Here is a 10,092-nt window from a genome sequence, read left to right as displayed (position 1 = left end):
TATTGGGTGAATTTTTACCTAATCCAACCTAAGCTGAATCGATATTGAAAGAAATACAAGTATTTCACATATATTTTTATTACAAATATTTTCCACCATTGATTTCTTCCATATCTGATTTCCCTAAAACACATCCAAACCATCCTATGATTTTCTATTTGATCTAAATCCTAATTCACAGTCTAATTTTCCCAAAACACACTAGAAACACCATGAGTCCTAGCCAATCAAACAACCCATAGAAGTACCATGGCAGTAACCCACCACAAAGCCATGCCATGAACGATGACCACTCACAAATTGCACCACAATCTAACCATCTCTACTTCACTCACTGCCATCAAACTTCAAACCAAAGTAACCCCAAGTAGATTTTAAGCTTCAAATTCTTAGAATTTCAAAAAACAAAGCAATCTTCGAACTTCAGAGCATCAAATCTTTAGAACTTCATATTGCAATTCACCATCTCTTGGTCCTCTTTAAATTGTAGTCATTTTTGCCTTTAGTTTTGCACATGAAATCTTCATTTGGCCAGTTGTTTAGATTTCAAACTTCATTTGGTCACTCACATTCAAATCTTCAAACCTACAATAAGACTAAAATTAATTGATCATCATCAGTTCGAACTGTTTTCAGGTTCTACCTTGGATTATCCTGGTTTGATTGATTCGTTTAAACAGCCAATCCAAATCGAATAAGTCAATTCAATTTTAAAATGCCAAAAAAATTGAATTGATCCGCATCAAGTCCATTTTTAAGTTAAATATATATTATTTTATACAATATGTAACTATAATGTTATTATATTGAATAAGATATGTAAATGATATGAGTTTATGGTAAACATTTTACTTCTTCTTCTTCATCTTGTTCTTATTATTTTGGGATAATATCATACTAGGTTCCTAAACTATATGAGTTATATTATTTAAGTTCTAAACTTTTTTATTTTTTTTTAATGATAATCAAATTCCTCAACTTAATACAATTATGCAGTGTAAGGACAAAATTAATTTTTTTTTTCTAAATGCCTAACAGTGTATGAAAATCATGTGTGGTTTGATAAGGTCATTGAATGTCATTTTAATTTATGGATTTACTTTTTTAAAATAAATTTTACATTTAAGCCAAAAAAACAAAAAAGAAATCCACCAAGGGCTAGCTAGCATTGGTTTGCTCTGCTATAAGATTGGAAAACATATACATATATATATATATATATTTAAAAAACTGAAAAATAAAATAAGAGACACTACATCTAAATAAAAATAAACAAAAAATTCCTTATTTTCTTTGAAAGATTACTTGACTACAAATTCTGCACTCTTGTTAGCTTTTCTAGATATCCATGCCAGAGATCAAGAAGAAAAAGAAATTGTTACCTCGCCACTGTAAGCTCGTTAGAAGATTCCTTTCCGTCTACCCTATAATGAAAATCCACTGTTTTTATCCAATTTTTTTCTCTGTTATTCAAATATTTATCGATTTTGTTTTGAAAGGTGCAATTAAAATGACCTTTAATGCCTCTATCAAATGATCATATAACTTTTATATTTTGTATTAGACATTTGAATGAAAATTTAATTTTATCCTTATAGTACACAATTTTATAAAATTTAAGAATTCAATTGTTATAAAATAAAATTTGGGGACTTAAGTGATACAACTATATAATTTACAAATTTGTTGTGATATATTCTCTATTATTTTTTAAACAAGTTCAGCTTAGTGATACATGCTTAACACTCATGTTATGGTTGTGAATTAGACACGGTCTCTCCCTTTTAAAAATAGAAATTATTATAAACTTTTTTATAAATTTATTATTGAAATTGATTCTTTTGGTTGATTTGACAATATTATTGATACTAACAAAATTCCACTGTAATTTAACGAATATTATTAAGATTATAGTTTTGGTGTGAAGTGATTGTTAGGTCGGTCACGATTATCATTTGTTTACAGCTAATTTAAAAAAATACACCTGTCACTCCACTGTGAGATTTCAAAATTTCATCGTCAATCAATTATTTTTTTGGTTTTGGCTTCATTTTTATCTTATAAAATTATGTAACATTATATTGCTCCTATGTACAATAACCATCATATTGACCCGTAATATATGCCACCTTAGCATTTCATTAGTCGTAATTAACTACCAATTAGGAGTTCCATTTTTTTTTTTTTTTGAATTAGGAGTTTCAGGTTTAATTATAGTTAATTATTGATTTCCTACATTTTACTTTGTTTTTCAAAAATGAAAAAATTGAAATTAAAGAAAAAAATTGAAGATAATCTTTAAGATAAATGGGGATTTTGGAAAAATTGAGTAATTCGACATAATATTTACAAAGTCATGGTAACTTGTATGTATTGGGACGCGGGAGGTCAATTCAAGGGTTAAAAACTAAATAATAAAAAATTGAAGGATTAAGCTACAAGTTTTTGTTTGGCGGCGCCCAGATGAGAGAGAAGTCACAAAAATGCACCATAATCAAAATAACCATAAACATGAAGCCCTTTTCTGCTAATATAGTGGAATATGAAGCGAGGCGTTACAAATTGCAAAGCCCGATTGCCACGTATCAGACATAGAATATTCCACGTCGTTGTAAAATATACGGTTAGAAAATAATAATAAAAAAGTAGCTAAAAAATTAAATAATTATTTTAATAAAAGAAAGGAAATTTAAAATAATATTAAAAAAGAACCCTTGTAACGTTTTCAACAGTTTCCCGGTCGCTTTTCCGGCGACCGTCTGAATGCAACATTTGCGATGGAGAAAAGCCTACACGTATGAGATTTTCTTAATCCAATTCCCAAAAATACCCTAATACTTTTGATTAATTTACAACCTTATCCCAAACAAAGCCGCCGTAAATAGGGGTTGCATGTAGGGGTATATGAATAATTTCATTCTCAAACGAGGATGACTTGCCACGTGTCAAGCGCTCAGCCCACCTTTCTTTGGGTATAACGCCACTGAGATTTTTATTTTCCCGCTTTTTTAAAAAATAGATAAATAAAAATAAAAAGAGGAAGAAAATAATTAAGAAAAAAACAACAAGAATTTGAATGAAGAAAAGCCTTTGGTTATCCTCTCTAGCTTTCTCTGAGTCTGAGACACAGACAGAGAGAAAGAGAGAAGGAGAAGTGAGCTGAAGACGGTGACGTTTTTTGCGGAATTTAAGCTTAGCTGAAGACTCTGAAATGGTGTGAGGAGCTTTCAATAGCTATTCAGTTCATAGAATAAAAAAGCTTGTTTTTCTGTTTCTCTTTTTTTTGGTGATAAAAGAGGAAATGGTTATTGGCGGTTTGATCTCGAACCGGAATTTCGGTTCCTTTGTTGGCTCAGGTACACTTCAATTCAGCTTCATCGCTTTCTGCTAATTTTTTGTTCAAATTTTTTTTTGATTATTTTTTTTTGCTGCATTTTGTGAATTCCATTTGTTTGTGTGTGGAATTACCGCATGCATGTTGTTATTTGATTGAATGATTGTTAACCTTGTTTTTTTAAATTATTAAAATTCGTTGTGTGGAATTGGATTAGACACTATGTATAAAGTAATTTTTTGCTTTCTTTGATAAGTTGAAATGTTTACTTGCATGCGGCATTAAATGCTCATTTTGAAAAGGGAATTATGGTTTTCTCTGCTATTGTAGCCATTGAAGTTTTCTCTTCAATGCTGAATTTTCCCCAGTAGAAAAAGCTGTTTTGGTCTACGCTAATCAGCTGGATCATTGAGGAGTGAGAACTTGGGGTTTTTACAGCTGCTTTTTATGTTTTTTTCCCCTCTTATGTTGGGGTTCCTAAAAGAGAAATAAATAAATATATATATATATATATATATATATATATATAGGTTGAAGAGTGTATATAACGTAATATAAATAAAGAGTGAAATTTAGATTATTGAGTTACATCCATGAAGAAGATAGATTTTGTTGCAGCTTTTAGTTCCTCCAGGGGCTTTTTTGAATGTTGAGTCCTAAGCAAGTCAAAGAAAGAAGGAAATAATTCAATGAATAATCTTTGGAGAATTTCGCATTATCATTTTTTCAGCTCTCTTGAGTTCATCGTCAAGGCTACTGAGCGTTAGACCCAAAAGTGTTCAATATATTTTTTGAGTTGAAAATAGATAGAGAATTGGAAAACCGGTTTATAACACATCTAGACTGATTAACATGCAGGAAAGTAATATGTATCTTCCTGAATGTCACATTGATCACAATTTACCAAAATTTGAGTTCAGTGGAACAACTATGCATTCAGAAAGTTTGGTGAAATTAAAATGATAATTGATTTATGATTATTTAGTGATAGTTATCTGTACTTTGATGCTTTTTAGTTGAATTCTTTGGAATCTCTATTGTTGATGGCAGGAATAGTGTCCCAAAGAAAACAGGCTACTTCACATGTTAGAGGCGAGCATTCAGTTGCTCGTTCTGTATGTTATGATCAACGGAATGTAGGCTACCATAATTTATGTATGTCGAGGACTAATACTCCTATATCTAGATACTCACATAGCCCATATCTTCATGCTATTGGTACCTCAGACAGGAACCTTCTGAAGCCAACAGGAGCCTTCCATGAAGTGGATCACCCACACTTAATGAGCAAATCTGGTAAAGGGTCTTGCAATGTCATTCTTAAGCAAAGAATTAGAGGAAAATGCAAATGTTATCTTTCTTCAAACCCCTCTTTTAGCAGGTGGAGTCAATCCAGAATGCTGGATAAGTTTAATTTAATTAATGGGCAATCCCAGAAGTCTGATCATGCTAAGATAAACAGAACTCGATCATATTACAAGTCTGAGGAGTATGACATAACAGAAGCAAGGGTAGAATCGCTGACTTCAATGGAAGGGTCAACTGATGCTATCTTTGTGGAAGGTGATGTGCAGGAAGCATCTCCTTGGTGGGAGCGCTTTCCTAAGCGCTGGGTTATTGTATTCCTCTGTTTTACAGCATTTCTGTTATGCAACATGGATCGCGTGAGTATCTCTTTCTGGTTTTGTTACTTAATTATTTGTATATTTCTGGCTATCCAACTTGGAAGTCAGTTATTCTGAGTCACATATTCCGGCAATTGAACCTTTAATTTAATTATCAATGTTCATATATGTAAATAATAGCAAGGTGTCACAAGCTAGGATAAGTGTACATTGTATATGCATACTTGCTTTAGATTTCTTCCTTTATTTACTTATTCTGTCTGCTTAATAATTTTATTTTTGTTGCAGGTGAATATGAGCATTGCAATCCTTCCCATGTCACAGGAATTTAACTGGAACAGTACGACAGTTGGCCTGATTCAATCATCTTTTTTTTGGGGCTATCTTCTTACCCAGGTTTAACTCAATATGCCTAGAATTGCCTGGCAATAACTTGATAGTAGATTCACATCTTTCATGCCAATCTCCTTTATGGAAATGTTTCATTTATTCAAACTTCTCTTACTATGGTTTTAAGGAATGTGACATATTTATATGCGTGAATGCTGGCACATGTTTTGTTGTCTACTGTAAAGAAGATTTCTTGATCTCATCCACCTAAGGTTAGAATTTCTTCTCACAATCATCCAGTCTAATTGTGACAATATTTTCATTCATGTGGCAAGCAGATTGTTGGAGGCATCTGGGCAGATAGAATTGGTGGGAAGCTGGTATTGGGTTTTGGAGTAGTCTGGTGGTCAGTAGCAACAGTTTTGACACCTATTGCGGCAAAAATTGGGCTTCCTTTTCTGCTTGTCATGCGTGCTTTTATGGGGATTGGTGAGGTAGGTCTCTTCCATTGCTTTTCATTTGCTTAGTTAAGGAACTTTTCTCATTTTCACATGAAAGACGATGATACTATGCAACTGAAAGAACAGGATAGGACCTAAATAAAGCAAATTCAAATTTATCATAACACACTTAAAAGAAATAGGAATTTTTTATTTTTATTTTATGTTTGTCAGATTATTTTTGTACACCCATCATCTTGTACACTGCTGAATTTGTGAATTTGTTGTTTTGTTTTCTTGGCTGATTTTGTTGAAAAACAACATTACTATAATGGAAATGTTCTTGTTGAAGTGTCGTATCTTAAATTCCAGTCTGATAAATAGAAATATGCTGTTAGAAAGTCTGTTAATAGTTAAGAGTACTTTACTTAAACCTATCATTTTTTTCAGGGTGTTGCCATGCCTGCTATGAATAACATACTTTCTAAGTGGATTCCAGTTTCTGAGAGAAGCAGATCGCTGTCACTGGTTTACAGTGGCATGTATCTTGGCTCTGTCATTGGGTTGGCTATCTCTCCTATTCTAATCAGCAAATTTGGATGGCCATCTGTGTTTTATTCATTTGGCTCCATTGGAAGTATCTGGTTTGCATTATGGCAAAGAAAAGTATGTGCTTCTATTCTTTAGCTCTTTCCTAAAGGAAACTTTGATTCAACATCACTCTTAACGAAAAATGAAAATACTAAGAAAGGAAAACGTATGTTGTAATGCCCCAGTTTAAAAGTATAATTTCCCTGTATGCTGTTCTGTATTCTTTAGGACTCTCATTTGGAAAGAATACTAGACAACATTCAATTCTGACTCAAAATGAGCTAAAGTCCATACATCATGTGAACATAGTTTATTAACCAGTCAAAACTGGCAAATATAATTTATTTAAATTTGATTTTTGCCACACTTCCTTGCATGTTAACTCTTGCAACACTCCCTGCCCCATTCTTTTTTATTTTTATTTTATTTTATTTTATTTTATTTTTGACTTATTGCTTTCTCCATAGGCATATAGCTCACCAAAAGAAGATCCAGACCTTAGTGTGGAGGAAAAAAAGCTTATACTGGGAGGTAACATCTCCAAGGAACCTGTTTCAGTCATTCCATGGAAACTAATTTTATCTAAAGCACCTGTTTGGGCTCTTATCATCTCCCACTTTTGTCATAATTGGGGAACCTTTATTCTTTTGACGTGGATGCCTACATACTACAACCAGGTATTTAAGCTTCTATGGGAAATTTGTCATGATGTTAACATAGTTGACTTCAGGAATGCGTACATGAAAAAAGCACATGATTAGCAAACACAAGCTTATGCTTGCATCTACTTACAATAAGAAGGTCATGAAAATTACATATGTAAATGATTCTTCATCCATAAACAAATATTTCTTCATGGCCTGTATTATGAATTTTTTTATGTGTGCACAAGATTTGGGATATTCTTAAATATCAGAACTATAGATACTTGTTGTGTTGCTGCAAAAAACTCTGGTCAAGGCAACATGTTCCTGTGCTGCTTTCTTATTTTTTCATTCATCCTTATGACCACTAACTATTTGAACAATGAGCACTTCTTCCGATCTGTTTGTTACGTAGTTATGCTATCAGATGGTATTGGGTTATGACTTGCCACTGAGAATTGTTTATTATTCCTTTGGCACTTAATTCTATAGATGCTTGAGCAGACAAGAATAATTATTAGCCTTGTATTTTCTCGTATGAAAGAATGAACTTCTTTGCATCCAACCAACCATATAAATGTACTAATTCTGAAAACTTTACTGGATAAAATGACTATTCTCCTGTCATAAATATCATGATAACTAGTCTGATTAATTAACTATGTTGTTTTTCCAGCTCTAATATTGCTTGCTTTCAGGTTTTGAAGTTTAACCTCACTGAATCCGGACTCCTTTGCGTCTTGCCATGGTTGACCATGGCTGTCTTTGCAAATATAGGAGGTTGGATTGCTGATACGCTTGTGAGCAAAGGCCTTTCCATAACAGCTGTTCGTAAGGCAAGGGCTTTCCCTAATTTTGCATTTTATGCACTAATGGTACTTTGGAAATTAATATTTACAGGAAGTGAAAATATTTAGGAATTCTCATGACCCCATAGCAGATTTTAAGAAAATAAATTCCTCTTGTGGAGTAGAACCAATTTTCCGTTGATGTCTTATTTGCATAACAAGTCCTTTGTGGCTCTGTAACAAGAAACTATATATTTTGTTAAAGGTTGTCTTTCACGAAATTGCTTTGAACAGGTGTTTTTGTGGTCCATTTCTTGTTTGCTTTTTCTCTCAAGGTGAAATAAATAATTATTTATGGGTTTAATCCTTGTCAGCTGAGTAGTATAGGATGATCAATAAATTCATTTTTTGAAAATTAATTCTGATCCAAATGGTTTTGGTGTTACAGATCATGCAATCAATAGGGTTTCTAGGCCCGGCCTTCTTTCTTACTCAGCTGAGCCGCGTGAAGACACCTGCTATGGCAGTGTTGTGCATGGCATGCAGTCAGGTAAGAATTAGATCAAAATCAATTCCATCTTAGCTTGAGATCATGTTTTGTTGTCAATTATAGTCATTAGCTAATTTTAAGGCAAAATTTAAATTTCAAAATTTATGGTGAGATCCTATCTATTAGGTTTTAAAAGTCAAGGATGTACAAAATTTTGGGAGTTAAAATTGGATGGGATATATGACATAAATTACCATGACATCCTTCCACAGTTGCACTGCTAAAAAGATTCTAGTACCTTTTTATAGAATAACATCAATAAGCATCATATATGCTCACAAACTTTGAAAACTAATATCAATACCTGTTCTGTCAAACCTTGAAAACTGATTGACTTATACATTGTTCTTGATAGGGATCTGATGCATTCTCACAATCTGGTCTCTATTCCAACCACCAAGACATTGGACCACGCTATGCTGTAAGTTATTGCTGTCTCTGATAGAGAAAAACACAAGTCCCTTGTTTCTTCCTCTTAACAAGCGCTATAAAATTTTAAGAAAGAGAAAAGAGATTTTGTGTTGAAAACTGTTTCCTCAGTATTTGGTTGAAATACTAGATAATTGCTGAAAATAGACTAAATAAATGACCATAAATGATATCACATTAATAAGCTGGTGGCAGTGGAGTTACAGAGTATACAAAATAGCAAACTAATTCATGCATTCATGAACATCACAGGGAGTGTTGCTAGGACTTTCAAATACAGCTGGTGTGCTTGCTGGTGTCTTTGGTACAGCTGCAACAGGGTATATACTCCAACGAGGTACGAGCTCATGTTTCATCTACATCAATTACTTGTGACATTTATTTTCGCTAACTTTCTGTTTGTAGTTTTTACATTTACTCTTAAAACTTCATGTCATGCAGGTTCTTGGGATGATGTATTCAAGGTAGCTGTTGCTCTGTACCTCATAGGTACATTAATCTGGAACGTCTTTTCTACCGGAGAGAAAATTCTTGACTAGAGAAATGTGAAATTGGAAGGAAGAAAATGCAGGCTACAGAATTATAGAGATATGGAAATTTAAAGATATCGAAGCCATATCATAAAAACCAAATATGAGCAACAGAAAGGCAAGGATAAATTGCAAGAGAAGTAGGGTATGATTGACTGCCAATGTTTTTATTACAACTTGTGAGGCCCTAGATTTGCTCTGATAACTATTGAGTTGGTTCAGGACCTCACTTTTATAGGCTTAATAATGAGAATTTTCTTTTTGCATGTCACATGGTTTCTCTGTAGAGAATTTTTGAGTAACTTCTGTGCATGAATCTTTCTTTCTTTCTTTTTTTTTTTTTTTTTTTTTTTCCCAACCATTATATGGTTTGAATTTTTATTTTATTTTTTAACAAAAATTTATTAAATGGCTTAATGCAAACACAAGCGTAAAAAGGATTTTAATCTTAAGTTTTTCTTGTTAAATGAAAATAAATTATAATAGTAAAATGGGAAGGAAACATAGAGGATGATATACGAACTTCTACCCTAATCAGAATTCAAGTATTTTACAATCCATCTATTCGCATCTAAGTGAGTGATTGCATTTTTTTATTCAGTTACACTACAGTTGACTCAGATTGAGATTAAAATAATAATAATAATAATAATAAAGGAAAAAAAAAAGTTACACAAAGAAAATAAGCTTACTTCACCTTTTAAATTGAATAATATTTTAATCTAGAAAATATGAAATGATAATCACATTTAAGAGCCATTTTTTTGGTAAAATGGAATTCCATTTTTTCTTATTTATTTGATGCATATTTTGATTTATTTAATAATTTGA

The 10,092-nt window shown here is 32.4% G+C and overlaps 1 protein-coding gene across 3 annotated transcripts; it reads left to right on the top strand.

Annotated features, from left to right (window-relative positions):
- The first annotated feature begins 3,034 nt into the window (after positions 1-3,034).
- Positions 3,035-9,591, top strand: LOC107432976 (ascorbate transporter, chloroplastic). 3 transcript variants are annotated; one of them, XM_048465524.2, is made up of 11 exons: positions 3,035-3,356; positions 4,562-4,998; positions 5,248-5,355; positions 5,628-5,783; positions 6,180-6,395; positions 6,788-6,997; positions 7,663-7,800; positions 8,201-8,302; positions 8,658-8,723; positions 8,984-9,068; positions 9,173-9,591. In XM_048465524.2, exons 1-11 carry the CDS (start codon positions 3,302-3,304, stop codon positions 9,268-9,270), a joined length of 1,671 nt encoding a protein of 556 aa, XP_048321481.2. In that variant the 5' UTR covers positions 3,035-3,301; the 3' UTR covers positions 9,271-9,591. The 3 variants fall into 3 exon arrangements, with proteins under 3 accessions (XP_048321481.2, XP_015899695.2, XP_048321482.1); XM_016044209.4 differs by having other exon boundaries at positions 3,036-3,356; positions 4,385-4,998; XM_048465525.2 differs by lacking the exon at positions 4,562-4,998 and having other exon boundaries at positions 3,036-3,356.
- The last annotated feature ends 501 nt before the right edge of the window (positions 9,592-10,092 follow it).

The sequence above is a fragment of the Ziziphus jujuba genome, chromosome 11 (assembly GCF_031755915.1).
Source record: "Ziziphus jujuba cultivar Dongzao chromosome 11, ASM3175591v1".
NCBI classification, from domain to species: domain Eukaryota; kingdom Viridiplantae; phylum Streptophyta; class Magnoliopsida; order Rosales; family Rhamnaceae; genus Ziziphus; species Ziziphus jujuba.
Note: the sequence above shows the minus strand (reverse complement) of the source record. Positions and strands in the feature narration are given on the sequence as shown.

Coding starts and splice junctions, on each gene's coding strand:
- LOC107432976 (XM_016044209.4), top strand. CDS start 3,302: ATGGTTATTGGCGGTTTGATCTCGAACCGGAATTTCGGTTCCTTTGTT. Junction 4,999..5,247: donor TGTTATGCAACATGGATCGC/GTGAGTATCTCT, acceptor TTTTTGTTGCAG/GTGAATATGAGCATTGCAAT. Junction 8,303..8,657: donor TGTGCATGGCATGCAGTCAG/GTAAGAATTAGA, acceptor TGTTCTTGATAG/GGATCTGATGCATTCTCACA.